The following is a 19,118-nucleotide window of genomic DNA, read 5'->3' as shown; positions in this document are numbered from 1 at the left end:
CACTTTATTATAGTATGGACTTGAGTGTGTAATGAGCTCTAAAATGAGTTTGTATGTAGAATTCTATTTAGAAATGAAAAGTCTTTATTAGAGTTGTTTAGAACACTACTACTTCTAAGCCCAGAAAGATACAGGAGATGATGATAACTGAGAAGTTCTTGAAAACCTTCCCTAAACACTGTTGTTATGTATTATGTATGTAAGAATGTATGTATGAGCTCTAAAAGGCTTTCCATTTTATCCATGTAATTTTGGCTTTGACTTTGGCTTGTAGATGAATTATGGAAAGAGTGATTGGAGTTTTATTGGAGATTAATATGCCAAATTAATTCAAGCAATGTTCTTGTTTCTTCAAATGCTGATTATTATTAATAAAAAGTTTTTTGAGTTATATATCAACATATAGTTAAAAAATTAAACAATTTTTACTTGCAAAAGAAAATTAATTCAACTAAAAGAAAGACTAATAAATAAAAAAGAGTGTTATATTTTGCTATCTATTAAGAAGAAGCTAGCAATTCAGATTGATTAGCAAAGCCAAAAGATGATATCTTCCTGCTTCCTCCTTGACCATACTTTTCATTCCATTTTCGAAGCTCGTTCATGTTAGATGCCTCATCATTCGTAAACACTAGCCAAGAGAATTTTAGCCATGTTGTCTTCCTGCTTCCGCCATGGACTGTTTTAGCTAAGAAAATTTTGAATATCTTGACACTTTCACAAAACCACTGCAAACATCATTTGTAAACACTAGTGTTCAGTAGTTGTTTTCTTTCTATTAAGGGAAATCAATAGAAACAAAATAAAAATTAAATTCAACAGTTAGTTATCTCTGATAATAAAGTTGAGGTAGTTATGTTGATAAAACTTGTGCTTGCTTTAGTTGCAAGTGCCTTAGCAATAAGGTTTTCCAAATTTCAGGAGGTCCAAAAAGTAATATCCCCTTGCAAAGCTAAAACAAACAAACAAAAGTATATTCTTTTTTTTTTCTTTTATAAATGGGAGTATTATGATGAAATAGACTAATGAAACAGTACTACTAGTAGTAATTCAATCATTCTTCTTCTATTTAACGATTTAAGAGGCATATGCGTGACGCACCTGCTTGACGCACCTGCTTGACGCACCTGCGTGACGCACCTGCTTGACGCACCTGCGTGACGCACCTGCTTGACGCACCTGCGTTACGCAACTGCGTTACGCACCCGGATTCCGCCGCAACGGTGACATTCACCTACTCAATCCCTAATCACTAAACCTTAACAAACAATGCGTCGAAAGAGAGAAATAAAGAAAGGAGGAAGAATACAGTTTACAGATTATGAATATATAATGAATCTCAAATGCAAAAAGCTACAAAATGATCCATTTGTGGTAACCTGTAATCTGTAATCTGAAGGATAATAGTGAACATCTCCTTCGTTGGGATTCCGCCGTCTTCGTCGGGGTCTTCGTCGGGGATCGTCGTCGGGGTGTTCTTTTTAGAGAGATGGAGGAGAATGAGAAGTGAAGAAAGAGAAAAGAAAGAAAGAAATGGGAAGAACTGGATTTTTTTTTATTATATAGTAAGGGCATTGTGGACTTTTCACAATGCCCTCGGGTGCGTCACGCAACCGGAGGGTGCGTGACGCAATAGGGGTATTTTCGGCAGAAAATTTTTTGAGGGTCAACAGCGCTATAAAAATTAGTGGCCCGCACCAAACATAATTAGCCCCCTTTTTGGGGTCATTTCCTCAAATTCCCCTCTACTGTCAGGCCCCTCAATATATAGAATATATCCTTGACACTTGACACCCCACATATGGCAACCAAAAGTCAAGCAATGAAGATAAGAAAATTACATGTAATCCTAGAATTATCAACTATGTGTTACTATTAAATCTAATACAAATACTTACATAAAGAGACCATAACTAAAGCAAAGATTTTATATTTCTTTGAAATGGTCATGAAATTTCGAACTCACAACTTAGTTTGTGATAACTAAAACTATAAGAAATTCTTCTATTACATATTATCTTAATTCTATATTTATTTTTCGATTTCATAACTTTGTAATTTCAACTTGCAATAATGAATGTTATTGACTCGTTTTCAAACAACTTCTCCTCCCATCATATCATCTTACAGTCCATATAATGTGACAAAGAGCTTCACATGACAATAATACATAGAAGAAGTAAGTTGTGTCAATTATCTTTCTAGCTTAACATAAATGATTTGTACATAATAGTTCAATGTAGAGAGGTAGATCATCCCAATTTAGCAATTTTTCCTAGCAAATAATCTTTCCAAGTTGTCATGCTCATGTTGTATAGGCATTTAAGATTAGCATCATTATAGATAACTTTGCCAAAATTGAGTTATCGCATTTCAAGCCCTAAAAGATACCAATTATAACTCATTATTATATGATTCAAATCCATTATTCCAATCTATCGCAGAAATAATCTCTCTTGTGAAGTAGAGTATTTCAATTTGAAAGCTTAAGATTAACACATGAATTAAAAACAAACTTACACTCACATGATTCAATTTTCTCAAGAAGTTATTATGTACTACGAGTCTACGACATCACCAGATGACAATTTAATCCTTAATTTCAAAACTATGAATGCTTTTAAACATGTCTTAATCTGTTAGAAAATTAATTTATGAAGTCATTCTTGTAATCTTATCACAAAACAAAATATCAAACCAACACAGATCGAGCTAAGACCAAAGTAGGTGCCCTACTACTCAAAAAAATAACCAACAAATAATATATATCTTAAGCTTCTTGATAGAATTTTGTTTCTATATATAGAAAGGGTTAGAAATATTAAGTGTAATTTTGTTTATAAAGAGGATTCTTCTCTAAATAAGACTTCAATTGTGGAACAATATTCAGAGGAAATCATAAGGAGATTATCCGAATTTTATCTTTTAATACAAGATATGATATGAAAATTGAGAATATAAAAGTTATTGGTAAAAAAAAATAAAAAAAATACAGTTTTAAATCAAATCAAGAGAGATATGATATGGTTTTCGTTTTTAATCTATATACGGCTATAAAATATTGAATTTACATATGTAAATCAACTTTTTGATTTGAGACTTAATTACACCATCATGCTTAATTAGTTAATTATATATATGCCTCATGGTAAAAAATTAATATGAAATCTTATTTAGGGAGGGGGTAATTTGGTCTATTTAAATATATTAGGATAATGGGTGACGTTACAGTGGAATAGATTGATGAATATTGGGTGTCCTGAAAAAGAGAAGATTGGACAGTTTTGGACATTAAGAAAGCATATAATTACGGATATGACAGAGATTAAGGATGTAATTAGGCAATAGGATTAAGAAAAATAAACCGATATTTAATATTAATTGATTTGGTCAAGTGTAATAATGATTTAATTAGCCCCTGAATAGTACAAAAAGAAGGGTCCATTAGCAATACAATTTGATTAATAAGTTAATTGTGGGCTTAAAACCAAAAAGTGTTTTTCTCAATTTTCTTCTCTCTCTAAAATCAATCTGGTGACCCTCGCCCTCTAAACGGACCCCCTCCCCTCCCTGAAAACGCCGTTACTAAAGACCACCCACCCGTTAAGCTCTCACGTGTCTTGACGAGTCTTTTCTCCCCCAACACTACTTATTGATGGCGCTCAGCCTCGCCGTGGACGGCCACCACCGAGAATCTAGCGTTGAAAGGGGTCAAGGACGGAATCCTCCGACGGTGGCGGAAGGCGGCGGCGGCGGCGATGATGGAAGTAGAGTGCCTAGGTTACCTAGATGGACTAGACAGGAAATTCTCGTCCTTATACAGGGTAAGAGAGTGGCGGAGAATCGGGTTAGGAGGGGTCGGACTGCGGGTATGGCGCTTGGGACTGGGCAAATCGAGCCGAAATGGGCGGCGGTTTCTTCCTACTGTAAAAGGCATGGGGTTAATCGAGGGCCGGTTCAGTGTCGAAAGAGATGGAGTAATTTGGCTGGGGATTATAAGAAGATCAAGGAGTGGGAATCGAAGATTGATGAAGAGGGTGATTCGTTTTGGGTTATGAGAAATGATTTGAGGAGAGAAAAGAAACTTCCTGGTTTCTTTGATAGGGATGTTTATGATATACTCGACGGCGGTGTTTCTGAACCCATCGCTCAGACGGATTTGGTTTTAGCTCTTGCTCCGCCGCCGCCGGACGAGGTTGTTGACGCGGTTTTTGATAGCGGTCGTACCGCCGCCACGGAAGATGGTCTGTTTTCGGATTTCGAACAATCGGCGCATGATGAGGCGGCCGGTAGCCCAGGAACAGAATTTGCGCAGACAGAGAAACAGACTCCGATTGTTGTTCCCCCACCCCCACCACAACCTGCTCCAATTTCAGGTAAATTCTGCAGAATTTGCTCCCACCCATATAATAAAATATCCAATTTCTCTTGGTTGATCATTATTTTTGATGTTATGTTGTTATATAATTAAAGATCCCTTGTTTCTTGGTTCATCAATTTTGGTTTTCAGAGAAAGAACAACCTCGACCAGTCCATAAAATTGGCCCTTCACAAGGTATTCATTCTTCTTATGCCTAATAATTAAGCTTCTCTATTGATCATGATTATGATCATTGTGTGGTGAATGAATTTGATATGTTTGTGAACAAGCATTCTTACTTTGATTTAGTGTATAACTCATGAGACAGTTTTGTTGTTGCAGTTTAAGACAGATTAAACTAATGATCATGTTTGTTTGTTTGTTTGTTTGTTTGTTGTAAAGAGTCGTCAGGGCAGCAGCCAGACATTGGAGCCTCTTCTAAAGAGGGTGGAAAAAGGAAAAGAGCAGACACAGATGAAGAAGAAGAAAGATTGAAGGATGATGCAGAAGCTAGCCTTGAGTCTCGTTTAATGAAAGTGCTAGAGAGGAATGGGAAAATGCTGAGTGAGCAACTCGAAAACCAGAACAACAATTTTATGTTGGAAAGGGAGCAAAGAAAGGACCTCGTCGACGGTTTAGTGGGCGTCCTCAACAAACTAGCCGATGCTTTCGGTAGGATTGCTGATAAGTTATAGCGGACCATGACCAAGACTATTGTGGGGGTGGTGTACATATCCAAAAAGAACCAAAAAAAAAGAAGAAAAAGATTCAAATCCATTGGGATGATCCAGAATGGGATTGGGGAGAAGAAGGATATTTTTAATAGAACCAACTAGTTATATCTTAGAATGAAATTTACATGGCTTGTCACATTGCTCCTTTATTTTATTTTATTTTTGCATTGTGGCTCTTGATGCCACTATAGAGTAGATAATAGACTTGGGATTATAATTATTTATATATTGAACCATTTGTCTGCACTGAATACTGAATTATCACCAGTCATCACAAAAAAGAACATTTTATTTTTTTATTTTTTTATTTTTTTTCCCTTGATGTGCCTATTAGTATATTAACAATTAACAGGCCAATACTTTTTCATATACATAGCACCTGATCTTCTAGATAATCACAATATATGATTGTTCACTTGGGACTGTTCAATAACCTTCACAATATCTGATCTAAGAACTACTCATTACTGTTTATAGATGAACTCCATGGTATGTGTTAGAATGCAGTCTTGCTTGAGGATTTGAGAGTGTTAAAACGTGTTTTAAAGTGGAGGTTATGCTAACATCCTTAATTAATCCACTTTTTTAGTATAGCGGCAACAAAATGTAGATTTCTCCAGTCTCTCTGAGGTCTTGGGTTCGAGCTTATCAGACGACAAATTCTATCTGATAAAATGATAAAATATGTTTGTGGGCTATATTTAACCCGTAAGAATTAGTCACACTCCGAAGAAGCGGAATCTGCGTTCTAAAAATAATCCTTAATTAAAAATATATAAATATTTGAACATAGTAAATAATTTTTTCTTTTACATGTATAAAAATGTTTGGATCAGAATATTTCTAGACTAAACATAGTGAGGAGATTGATTTGATTGTTTCTCGTCTCCATTCAGATATAAACCATAAATTTATTATTCAATGAATCAATCATGTACAAAGCATGAGCAATCAAACATAGAAGAAAATGAGAAAATTTGTGTAACTAAAATCTATTAATAAAAATAACAGATTGAGCAAATCCCTTATTTTTAGTGATAATATTATAAATATAATATATTTTTTTTTTCAGAATTCTCTACATATAAACATTTAACCCAAAGGCAAATTTAAAGAGAAAAAAAAAATACACATAATAATCTTAGACATTTTTGGTAACTCTAGTATATTTAATTATTGAGCACGATAAACCAGCTAAAACACTTTTGGAGTATTTTTTATTTCTACTTATAATGATTCTGTTCCAATAAGAAGATTAGGAATTGCATATCCAACTTTAGCATTGAATGGCCTTGCCAAGGGACATATTGGCTGTTCATATTGGCGTGGGTTATGGGTCCAGGTTAGAACATAAACCTTATCTCTTTCTTTTTTTCTTTTTTCTTTTTAAAATGACTTTAATTTGGTCAAGTTAAATGTTATATAATAATATTATTTTTCTTTTGGACATATTCATGTATTTTTAACAAAATAAAATTCATTATAACCCAATGTATATTTTATTCATAGTCTCCAAATTGACAGACATGCATCTTCCGTCAAATACAAAAAAATGAGATAAAATAATAATAAAACATAGATAGCGTCTCGGTGACTATTATTATTATTAAAAAAATATTGTTCTAAATAAAAAAAAAAACATTTGTTCAATGAAGAGATTGTACAATAAGAAATATAACCTTGGGATAATCAGCAATAATTATATTAAAAAAAAAGTGATTTAGTGATTGAATTTAAAAATTCATTTATAAATTCAAACTATTCATAATTATAATATTTATATATATTTATTTTATTTTTAATTTAGAAAGTTATCTCGATTACTAGTAAATAATTACTTACAAGATAAGGTTGTTTTATGTTGATTTGTTTAATATATTTTTTAAAATTATTATTGAATAAAATAATAAGTTATTTAAAATTGTGATTAATAAATTATTGTAATATATTTTTTTATTTAAATTTTGTAAAATAAATAAAAATATTTTAACATTTTAATTGATAGATTAAATAGGATGTGATGTAAATAGATTTTGGATAATAAAAAATCATAATCTGATAGAGCCAACAAAGCTACCGCTAATTATCTCCGTCATGCGTATGCTTTATTCCTTTTTCTACAATTCATCATTCCTAAAGTCATTAATTTCCTAGAGCTTGTTTGATATTGTTATATTTTATATATATATTAAGATTTTAAAAAAATATTATTTTATAAAAAAAAAGTTGACTTGTGCATAGAGTTATTTGAATAAATATTGAATTATTAAAAAAATATTGATTGATATTAATTTTGAAAAACATTTTTTTGTTTAAAATATTTAAAATTATTAATATATAATCATAAAAGATATTAAAATAAATAAAATATATTTTTAATATTTTAATTAATCAATTAAATTATACTATACTCGAATATTGAAGGAAATAATGTTTGATTATATTATAATTCTTTTTCAGCTTTACATTTGTATGTTTTTTATTATAAATATTATAACTCACATTCATAATCATGATTTTCATATTAACTTAAAATTATAAAAATTTATTTTATATTTAACAAAAATAAAATATTTTTATTATTGTTGGAATGTAATATCATCTGACTCAACTTTAATTATTGTCATTTTAACTACTTTAGTCTATTAATAAAAATAAAATAAAAAATATTACTAACATGCTAAAATAATTCAGGTGACAGTGTTAATAATATTTATAAGAAACCAACCAAATAAAATTAAATTATTCTATCATAATTATATTTTGTATTAAATTAAAATTATTTAGTTTTAATGATCTGTTTTATAAATGGTTAGTTTTTGAGAAATATATATTTTTCTTAGATCTATTTCAAATAAAGAATTGCGTATTGAAACAGGGCAGATGCTGGTGCTAATTATTTCAATCACGCATATGCTTTATTCACTTTTTTCCCCTAAAGCCATTCATCTCTTTATCTTTACAACATTTATTACTATTTTCTAATACCTCTTTTTATTGGGCTGCGTGTATCTTTGTCTCTCAAAGTCTGTCTAATGGTTTAATTCAAAACTTATAATATTTCTTTACATTAAATTGATTGTGAAAATGATTATTATAATAGAAAAATAAAATTATTTCAAAAAAAATCTCAACTTAAAAAAACACGACTGCAGCGTTTTAAAGTGAAAAATGAAAATGAGTTACCGAAACAAGCGTCCATCGCCATCGCCGCGTTGCGTTTGGCAATAGTGAAGCTTTTGCTAGGGTTTCTCTCTCTTCTTCTTCTGTGTTTTCTGTTTCTTCTAGGGTTTTGGACCTACAACTTTTTTGGCTTAAAATTTTACCAATTTCGATCTCTTACCTTCCATTTTTTACCTTCCATTTATTTCATGCCTACGAGATTCGAGCCTCTGGGGATTTGATTGTTTCTTTTGAAGCCAAGTGAGGTTCTACTTTTGCTGCTGTTCTACTCTCTTGAAGGCTATGCAGGAGATTTTTTATTTTTTATTTGGCTGCTAGGGGAGATCATTAGAGTAAGCTGCTTCGGTAGATTTACGAGATCGGTGGAAAAAATTGAAGGATCTTGAATTTCAGTTACCTTTTTCTTCTTCTTAGGATTGACACTATCTGTGATGTTTGTGGAGATAATCCATAAAGAAGAGGACGGATTACTGTTACCAACATGCATTTCACTAAGCTTGACGATTCTCCTATGTTCCGTAAGCAGGTAGAGTTTGTTCCTTTTTTTTCTGACATTGCACTGTAACCTCTGGCTTGTAGCTCTTGTAACTTCTTAACTCTTGCTTTGATGGAATCTAAGCAAACAGGATTTTTAATTGCATATGTTTGTTGCAATCTATACTGTACTAGTGTCACAATTTAAGCATTAATTCACATCCATCATGTTTTCTCTCTCAAATTTACATCGTTCCTATAATTGAGAGGTGTTAGACTTGTTCTTTTGCTTGTCTAGCCTCTGAAATTTATGCGCAAGTGGAGTTCACACAATCATCTCAGATGAAGCTGCCTTTACCAAGCTGTCTTAGATCAGGGTTTAGCAAGTAGATATTTATTCATTGATTCAAATTCCATAGAGTTATGTGGATGATCTGTTTCTATTATTCTGGATTTTTCATCTGCGAGAGTGAATTAGTTATTTGGTATTATGACTCACCTTTTCTTGATTTGTATAGTTGCACTCTCTTGAGGAAAGTGCTGAATCACTGAGGGAAAGAAGTTTAAAGTTTTACAAGGGTTCCCGAAAGTACACGTAAGTATGCTTTTTGATAATGAGTTTTAGTCCCAGTAAGCTTGCATCAATCCAGAATTCTACTCATTTTTTCTACCCGCTTTAATGTATTTTGACTATAAACAAACCACTTATTTGTACTCAGCAACATTGGCTTGTGTTCAATACTTGTCATTCCTCATTTCTAATTCTCTATGCCTTTCGATTGTCAATGGGACACAGAATTGTCAAAATATATTTCTATGAACTCCCTAAAACATAAATGTTTCTCTACTGACAGGGAAGGGCTTGGAGAGGGATATGATGGGGACATTGCTTTTGCTAGTTCTCTAGAAGCATTCGGCGGAGGGCACAACGATCCTATCAGTGTGGCTTTTGGAGGTCAATTTTAGTTCCCAATCTTCATAATTTAAGAATTCCTTATGGTAGTGAGGTTGTTGATGCTAGTGGTATTATTTCCAGTTTCAAGTTGATGCGGCATTAAATACCACAGTTTCCTAATCTTATTCTTGCTGTAGTCTCTAGAGTCTAGTCTCGTTCTGTTGGAACATTTCTGTGTTACAGTAGTTCTATTTATTTCTGTTTAAAAATGGTTTGTAAGTTTGTAACTACTGATTTCAGCTTACCAACAATGAATGCTGCTGAAGCAAATGTTATATGGAGATACTTAGGAATATGCTTTGGTTGAATTGTTTTAGGAGATTGATCCTACATACTGTAGCAACTATGTTTTGATCAGCATGTTTAGTTTGATTTTATTGGATCTTTTAAGCTACTTGCTTGTGATGGGTAAGCATATAAACTTAGCATTCATTTGCGGTATGCTGCTGATAACAAAAGTGTAAGGAGAGACTCCTTATCCCCATCAGATAAGGAGAAAAAAATGTAAGAGAGTAATGGTAAATGTAGGCAGTAAATGGATTACTTTTATATAATTTCTGTGATTTACATATTTCTTTTTTTTATCGAGAAAATGGATTAGTACAATTTTGATGTGTACCTCTAATATACACCAATTTTGATATATATCATTCAAGTTGCAAAAGATATTTTTTCTAATTTTGCTTCCTACCAGCATAATAGATAACAAAAATGACAGATTGAGCAACCACACCTGTGTGGAGATTTAACTTTGAAGTCAAGTTGAGGTGATTTGCATGGTTTTTGGCAAGTTGAAGAGTGTAAATCAGAATGGGTGGACATTATGGGCATATATTGAAATTGGCAGGGGTATTGTTATGTATTTTCTCCTTTTTGAAACATGAGTAGAAGTTTACTAATTATTAGTTCAAGGGAGTGATACATTTAGAGTGTCAATTAATCCGAGAATTTACTTTCATTTATGAACTCAGTAGAACCAATGTTATTGCTTAAATATGGTTATCGAATATATCCATTTGTTCATGAATTGCCTGTTGTCAGCATCTAGCACATGTAGTGGTTAAAATCATGTATCCCATTTTGATTTTTAAGACATCCACAAGCTCTCTAAGTGCTTACTGATGAGAATTTTTTGTTTTGTTTTTTAGGTCCTGTGATGACAAAATTTACAATTGCACTGCGGGAAATAGGAACATACAAGGAAGTTCTCAGGTCTCAGGTAGATGTTCTTGTTATCTTCTCACTATTGGATTTTCAGAACATATATTTCATATTCTTATGCTATTTAGTTAAGATCTATGGCAGTAATGTTAAGATTTCTTGCCAGATTCCTAGGTGATCCATCACATTTTACATTTAATCTGCTGGTTCTTACATTTTATTTCTCTACTTTTTTGTTTAGCTTAATTACCATAATCATGCAGTTCTGAACTTAGTATAAATTTCTTATTGATCAATGAATGAAGTTGTTTGTCCATGGTACTAAGCAGAAACCAAAAGCAAAACAGAGCAAAATGGAATTCCTTATATTTTCTTTTGGCTGAGCAAGTACTATTTTGATTTTATGGATGCCACATTTGTGTTGAAAGTCCTCCTGTCTCATTATATTCTTATCCACTAGTTTTGTCTTTCTGTTCAAATTTGTCAGGTTGAGAACATGCTGAATGATCGGCTACTACAGTTTGTCAATATGGATTTGCAAGATGTAAAGGTACTTAGTTGTGTAAACTGTAGGAACTCACTATATGATAGTTTGTAGTTACTCGCAGGATGCTCAGTCAATGCACATCTTCAGCGACGCATGCTTGTATTTTAAGCAATTTCTCTTTACATTTTGAATTTTAACCTTCTAGTAGATCTATAATTGACCCAAGATTATGTATGTGTTAAGGAATGGCTGTTTGCCAGGTTTTTGGCCTACTATAAATCTCCCCTAGCTATTTGTGTCACATGTACTTTTCTGTATCTATAATCTCTGAGCATAAGCATGGTCTATTTTATGTTCTTCTAACATCTTAGCACATATGTATGCACTTAATTGACCCTATAAATTTTTCTTCTTTTTACCAGATTTTGCAATATATTAGGAATCTAAACAATGAATCTTCTTATGGTGCAGGAAGCAAGGAAACGTTTTGATAAGGCTAGCCTTATTTATGACCAGGTCCTCCTTCTATTCATGCATGTATGCTTGCTAGTGTATGTCATACCAATGTAAAAACAGCTTAGTAGGACCAAATAAGGTCATTTTGATTCACTGAACTACTTAAAAAGATTTCAAAAAAATATTTTCCTAGAATCTTAACACCAGTTTATCACTATGTTTGTTTTCATCTTTGTAAAAGTTTAGGGAAGATACTTGAATTTTGGTTTTGATTAGTGGATACACATCTGATGTAAGGCTGACTCTTTTGCTACAGGCTCGTGAAAAATTTCTGTCCTTGAGGAAAGGTACCAAGAGTGATGTAGCAATAATGCTGGAGGAGGTATTGTTTAATATTGCAGTAAAAAAATTATTATATTATAGCTCATATAATTATATAAAATTTTACTTGAAAACCATGAATCTAGGTTTGTAATGTATTTGTATGCATGCTAGGAGCTCCACAATGCAAGGACTGCATTTGAGCAAGCTCGCTTTAGCCTGGTTAGTAACTTATCCTGAATTAATGGCCATGTGAAATATGCAATATATTTAGACTGTAACAGGTTGATGTTATAACGATCTGGGTGATGCTTATACAGGTTACTGCTTTGTCAAATGTTGAAGCTAAAAAGAGGTTTGAATTTTTGGAAGCAGTTAGCGGAACAATGGATGCTCATTTACGTTACTTCAAGCAGGTTAATTAATTAGTTTTGGGATATTTTGCTTCCCGTTCTTTGCAGCTTCTTAGTTTATAACATTTTCATTTGCAGGGGTATGAACTTTTGCATCAAATGGAGCCATATATTAATCAGGTTCATTTCCATGTCCCTTTTTTATTTGCATGTTTTTTTTGGAAAACGGTTAAAACCATTTCATTAAAATCCCAAAAGTGGGAGAGTCAAAAATCAAAGTTAGACAAACCCTAGTTATGATTAAAAGATGACAATCAAACGACCCTAAGAACCATTTACTTGCCTTAGTGGCATTACTGTATGTCTAGTATCTATTAGACTTATAGTAGAGTTATGTCAGCATGTCAGAGTCTTACTTAAGCAGATTCTTTGAAGGCATAATTGAAATTTTGTTTGCCTTCATCCATTTTACATTGTCTGCAATAAAACATTATCTTCCTTTTGTTATTCAACTTCTTACTCTGAAAGTGTTGTGTCTTGCACATCTTAGGCCAGAGTAGGGCAAACATTATTACTGGACAATCTCAGGATTTACTAGTTAGTTCCTAGGCTGAGCAGAAAGTAAGAAAATTTGTTTTGAATTGTGATTGACTGAAACATTGGTTTCAGGTAGAATGTAATGGATTAATATTTTTTTTTGATTTTTGTAACAAAATAATTATGGGTCAACGCAAACCCACACCCAAACCCTAATTCTTGTAACACTGTGATTGGTTGGTTATTAAATTTGGTTGAAAAGGTTTCTAAAAGTACTATCTCGTGTAGGGGTGAGCAAATTATGGGTCAACGCAAACCCACACCCAAACCCTAATATTGAGTAGACATTTTGGGTCGGATTCAATTACCCCCTTTTTTCCGATAAAAGTTGGGTCTACATGATATTTTTTAACCCGGAAAAAGTTTTTTTTTAGAAATTGTTTTCTTGCACAGATTTTTTTTTCTTAACTCAGTAATTTTTGTTCTTTGGGAGTTGAGTGACTCCGGGTTCTCCAAACTACTTTACCCGATGTATAGGTCTTCAGTCATAACTCTTTACTCTAGAGCCGTCCTGACCACTGGACATTTGTACATAGACTCTTTATTGTTTGTTCAACAACTATTTTTATACTAATAATCATCCGTCTCGAACTTTAAAAAATGAGAGAAATTAAGACTCAGCCATATGAATTGATAAATAAGAGACTCAGTTAATGAGTAGAGACAAAAAAAATTAGTTGTAACAAAATAATTGAAAAAAAATGTTTATATTAATATATTTCTTATAATGGGTTACCCAACCCATTCTAATGAGTAGAATGAATCGGGTAAATTTAGTTTTGGGTTGAATATGAGTTGAGTTTACTCATTTTCTCACTTTTACTCTCATGTTTGCAGGTCTTGACCTATGCACAGCAATCAAGAGAAAGGTCCAACTATGAACAGGCTGCCCTTAATGAAAGGATGCAGGAGTATAAAAGGCAGGTTGACAGAGAGAGCAAATGGTCTTCAAATGGTTCTCCTATTGGCAATGGCCTACAGGCTGTGGGGAGAAGTTCACACAAAATGATCGAGGCTGTCATGCAGTCTGCTGCTAAGGGAAAGGTTTAGCTCTTCAGGTTTTGAACAGTCAGGTTTGTTTAACTATGTTCTTGGTTTTCATATTGAAATTTTCAATGATGTTTTAGGTTCAAACTATTAGACAAGGTTATCTTTCAAAACGGTCTTCAAATCTGAGAGGTGACTGGAAAAGAAGGTTTTTTGTTCTTGATAGCAGAGGAATGCTTTACTATTATCGCAAGCAGACAAGCAAACCATCTGTAAGTGGTCTATTTCAAGATCCGTGAAATGTATTGAGGGAACTCCATCCACTTGATAATCTGTTGCTTTGCATTTCATTAAAATGACCAACTTCCTTTTCTCAGGGATCTGGCACCCAACTTTCAGGTCAGAGGAATAGTTCTGAATTTGGCTCTGGACTTCTCAGTCGTTGGCTTTCTTCTTCACATCACAATGGTGGTGGTGGAGTACATGATGAAAAATCTGTTGCTCATCATACTGTGAACCTATTAACTTCCACAATTAAAGTTGATGCTGATCAGACAGACCTGAGATTTTGCTTCAGGATTATATCACCAACAAAGAATTACACTTTGCAGGTAGATTTTTCTACAACTCCACCACTCAGTTGCATCTTGGTTAAATATTTGATCCTTCTATACAGCTAAATGACCAGATATATTATCTATTGAGTTCTCTTTAGAGACCTGGTAATTGTCTAAATTGTCAGTGCAGGCAGAAAGCGCCTTAGATCAAATGGATTGGATTGAGAAAATAACTGGAGTGATCGCTTCATTACTAAGCTCGCAGGCTCCTGAACGGGTATCCATGTCTTAGTAACAACTGTGTCATTTCATGCTTGATTGGTTTCTTACCACTTCCTTTGTGTTGCAGTGTTTGTCTATCAGCCCCATGGGAAGTGGTCATCATCGGTCCATTAGTGAAAGTAGTTCATTTGAGAGTTCAGACTTTGATCATACAACAACAGATGATTACACATCTGAAAGACCATTAAGAGCTTCACTTCTGCAACGCCATTGTCCTAAAACTGAGAAGCCAATCGAAGTGTTGCAGAAAGTATGTGGCAATGAAAAGTGTGCTGATTGTGGAGCCCCTGAGCCAGACTGGGCCTCCTTAAATCTTGGGGTTCTTGTCTGTATCGAATGTTCAGGTGTGCACCGTAACATGGGTGTGCACGTATCAAAGGTACTCAGATGACAAGTTTTCCAAAACAAGTTCATTACGTAGCTCCCTTACATTTTCTTGTGTTCCTTTAATTAATAAAACAGAATATAACCTTAAAAAATGTAGGGTCTGAGTGTTGGATAACATTTACAGTTTATTTTGACTGAAATTTTCAAGGAGAAACATATCAGGGAAGAATCTTTCCGTGAAGGTTAAGAGGTTGTTTGAGTTTGGGTTTATTTGAATATTATAATCATAATCTTGTTTAAATAAATAAACCGGATTATCAAAACCTCATGTCTAAAAGACCATTTTCCCCTTACATTATATGCTTTCTGCTAGTTCTTGAAGACATCTAAATGCTTTCGTAACTGTGCTACACATAAAACTCTTGTATAATTAAACTCTGCAAAAAATTAGTGAGTTAATTTTGTTTTTTGTGTGGGGAGCAGGTAAGATCATTGACACTTGATGTTAAAGTGTGGGAGCCTTCTGTGATAAATTTGTTTCAGTCCCTGGGCAATACTTTTGCTAACTCAGTATGGGAGGAATTAATGCAATCAAGAAGTGGATTTTCCAAGGAGCTTACCCTGACGAGGTAAAAGAAAGATTATCATAAATTCAATCCCCACTTTTTACATATCGGAGTAGGATCATACTGATTCCTATGCATGATTCTTGTTTTATTGCTGAAGTTCTCATAGATCTGATAAACAACAACAGCACTTCATAAGCAAGCCAAGTTATTCTGATTCCATTTCAATGAAGGAGAGATTCATTCATGCAAAGGTCAGTGATCTTTCTTTCATGCTCTCTTCTTTGTGGCAAATTTCATATGCCTGTCTAAGGTCATTGTCAATCCTATCATCAATTAAATCATTAAAATCATCAACTAAAATACCCTTACAATTACAAATAATATTTTTGCCATTTAACCCAAATAATCCAATTTTTCATCAAATAACTTTTTCTTTTTAAATAATCCAAATTATTTACCCAACATCAAAACAAACTCTAAGTTTTTTCACAGAAAAGTGTTACTTCTGCCTCTTTTTCATCTTTGGTAATAGTTTGTCCATGTGCACTTCATGGCATTGGTTTTAACTTGATCAGTCTAAAGAATTTTATACAAAATGAAATCAAAATTCACACAATTATGATGATCCTGAAAATAGTATGTTTACCAAATGAAAGTAAAAAATAACACTAGAATATCGATGATGATCCAAGAAAACAAACTAATACCAAACGACAAAAACCAATTTGACCTTTGGCAATTTCCCAATGATATCGTGATTGTGTCAAAAGACCAATTTCCAAATAGACCAAAATAAAAAGGGAAGTTTGTCTTGAATTGAAATATCAAGTCTAGTTTACGAGTAGTGTTTTCTGAACTAAGTTGCACTTTTGTTGATTGCAGTACGCTGATAAGATCTTTGTGCGGAAACAAAAAGACAATCATGCAACAGCTCAACAGATGTGGGATGCTGTATGCAATAACGACAAGAAAGCTGTGTACCGACTAATAGTCTGTTCTGAGGCAGACGTGAATACAGTTTACGAGCCAGCATCTTGTGAAACATTAACACTTGAGAAAGTAATGCTCTTGCAAGACCACAACAAGCTGAATCCCGAATTTTGTATCCTAACTGGCGAAACATCAGAGACCTCCTCATTCAGCTATACTATAGGGGTTACAAGTGAAGGCGAAGAATTGAGGGACGAACATAATGGATGTTCCTTGCTTCACCTTGCTTGCGAAACTTCAGACATTGGAATGCTAGAGCTTCTCTTACAGTATGGTGCAAATATAAATGCAGTTGACTCCAGAGGTCAGACTCCACTCCATTGTTGCATTATTGTGGGCAATCCTTCCTTTGTGAAGCTTCTTTTGGCAAGGTAATTTTTGCATAGTTCAAGATTATTTGTGTTCAAGTGTGTTTTTAAACTTATTTTATAAAATATATATGCAGAGGAGCAGATCCACAGGCTGTTACCCGTGAAGGTAAAAACCCATATGAAATTGCCATTGAATCAAACTTTAACGACAATGAGATTGTTTCGCTTTTGTCTGATTCCAATGGATAGTAACTTAGGCAACAACTATTATTCGTGTATAATTATTTTCCATGAAGCCTTCTTCTTCTCTATCTGGGTATTTAAGTTTTAAGGGTTTTCTAAAAGGCAGTTGTAGGAATTGGTTTCCATGGAATGTGTAGAGAAAGGAATGGTATGGTATGGTATGGTCTTTTGAGGTTAAAAAGAGCTTGTATGAGTCGGGTCGGGTCTCTTATGTAATTTTGTTTCCCATTTGTGTGTGTTTCGGGTATTCATGTTTTAAATTAATGGGGAGGAGGGGTTGAGAGTTTTCAAGCTCATTAAATTATTTGTATATCGTGTGAATCAGCTCTTATGGTTATAAAAAAATTATTATATTATTTGACTCTAAAAAAGAGAAGCTTGGTCTCTCTTTTTTTCTTTTTTTCCTTTAAATATAAGTTGTAATGTTTTATTATTGCAAAGTTAAATTGTTTTGAGTTTTGTTATAATATCTTATTTTGAAGATATTATGGGCCATTTCATCAACCAAACACAATTAATTTCATAATCAATAGAGCCCATAATAATTTAGGTGGTTGAACCTTAGCCCAAGGAAGACAAGGGTTCAAATAAAATATTAAATAAATTAAAAAATGGAATTATATTATTATTATAGCTTTAATTAAAGTTTAAGGAGATAGAAAATAAAGGAAAGCATTTTGCACGAATTTCTGAGTAGAAAATGAACGGTAGAAAGGGAGGAGTGATCTAAGGGCCAGGATGAAAGGGAGTATATATATAATGTATGGTCCCTTGCATGCACTCTCTCCGATGCATTTCTTTTCCGGCCTCGTAGATTGAATCAGACAGTGACTTAAAGCTTGTTTGATGTTGGAGTTTTTATTTATTTTTATTTAAAAACAAATATTTATTGAAAAAGTAAGTTATATTGGTATTTTATTTGTTAAATTATTATAATAATTTATATTTTAATTAATAAATTAAATAATAAAATATAATACATAAGTTTCATTAAAATAATTGAAAACATTTAAACATCAAACTACCTCTCACAGCTGGTTCGATTATTGAATTATTTTAAAATAAATTATAATATCATAAATATAATTAAATCACTTAAAATTATTTTACAGGTAAAGGTTACTTCTGCATTTAATTATTTAAATAATTCAAAACTTTAATACGTCACATTATTTAACTAAAATATTATAATAATTTATAATTTTAAATTATTGTTTTTTACTTTTTTATTATATATTAATTTTTTTTTTTATCTTCACCTTTTCAAAACTAACACCAATCAATACAATTTTTCTCTTCTAATTTTTTAAAAATCTCAAATTCAAATGAAGCATAAATTTTAAATATATTACCATACATTATTTTATTTGAAATTAATTCATTTACATTTATTTTTATTTGAAATAATTAAACTCTTTTAAACAATACAAAATAAAAACTTAACTCCAAATATGAACTATTCTTATTTTTATCATTGTACATCTGTTTGTTTGGAATATCCGTCATTTGAATGTAAGTCATATATAAATATTACACTATCCTATTTATATTTCGTAATCTCTATCAGATATCTTTTTTTTTTCTTCAACATCAATATTTTTATTATTTAGAGATTAGTTGGGGCACAAATTAACATACAATATCTAAATATGGAGAAAACAAATGAGTAACAATATCGTCATCTAGAAATAGAACATAATATATGCATCATCTTTTGAGAATGAAGATGAAGAATTTATCTGAAAATGAATGTGAAAGTTTTGTCCATAAT

General features: G+C 32.6%; 2 protein-coding genes across 4 annotated transcripts; both read left to right on the top strand.

Annotated features, from left to right (window-relative positions):
* The first annotated feature begins 3,534 nt into the window (after positions 1–3,534).
* On the top strand, positions 3,535–5,340 carry LOC124925795 (trihelix transcription factor ASR3). Its single transcript, XM_047465897.1, has 3 exons — positions 3,535–4,376; positions 4,511–4,555; positions 4,763–5,340. The coding sequence occupies exons 1-3, from the start codon at positions 3,656–3,658 to the stop codon at positions 5,053–5,055; spliced, it is 1,059 nt and encodes a 352-aa protein (XP_047321853.1). The 5' UTR covers positions 3,535–3,655; the 3' UTR covers positions 5,056–5,340.
* A 2,971-nt stretch (positions 5,341–8,311) lies between these two features.
* On the top strand, positions 8,312–17,708 carry LOC124926535 (ADP-ribosylation factor GTPase-activating protein AGD3). 3 transcript variants are annotated; one of them, XM_047466780.1, is made up of 20 exons: positions 8,312–8,609; positions 8,692–8,803; positions 9,270–9,346; positions 9,606–9,706; positions 10,855–10,925; positions 11,355–11,417; positions 11,826–11,870; positions 12,127–12,192; positions 12,306–12,353; positions 12,452–12,547; positions 12,623–12,664; positions 13,919–14,125; positions 14,209–14,340; positions 14,446–14,679; positions 14,816–14,902; positions 14,975–15,286; positions 15,718–15,863; positions 15,970–16,054; positions 16,686–17,164; positions 17,239–17,708. In XM_047466780.1, exons 2-20 carry the CDS (start codon positions 8,759–8,761, stop codon positions 17,351–17,353), a joined length of 2,451 nt encoding a protein of 816 aa, XP_047322736.1. In that variant the 5' UTR covers positions 8,312–8,609; positions 8,692–8,758; the 3' UTR covers positions 17,354–17,708. The 3 variants fall into 3 exon arrangements, with proteins under 3 accessions (XP_047322736.1, XP_047322735.1, XP_047322737.1); XM_047466779.1 differs by having other exon boundaries at positions 8,313–8,609; positions 15,961–16,054; XM_047466781.1 differs by lacking the exons at positions 8,312–8,609; positions 8,692–8,803; positions 9,270–9,346; ... (1 more) ...; positions 10,855–10,925; positions 11,355–11,417 and having other exon boundaries at positions 11,868–11,949; positions 15,961–16,054.
* The last annotated feature ends 1,410 nt before the right edge of the window (positions 17,709–19,118 follow it).

The sequence above is a fragment of the Impatiens glandulifera genome, chromosome 2 (assembly GCF_907164915.1).
Source record: "Impatiens glandulifera chromosome 2, dImpGla2.1, whole genome shotgun sequence".
Lineage (NCBI taxonomy): Eukaryota > Viridiplantae > Streptophyta > Magnoliopsida > Ericales > Balsaminaceae > Impatiens > Impatiens glandulifera.
This window is presented reverse-complemented; position numbering and strand designations above follow the sequence as displayed.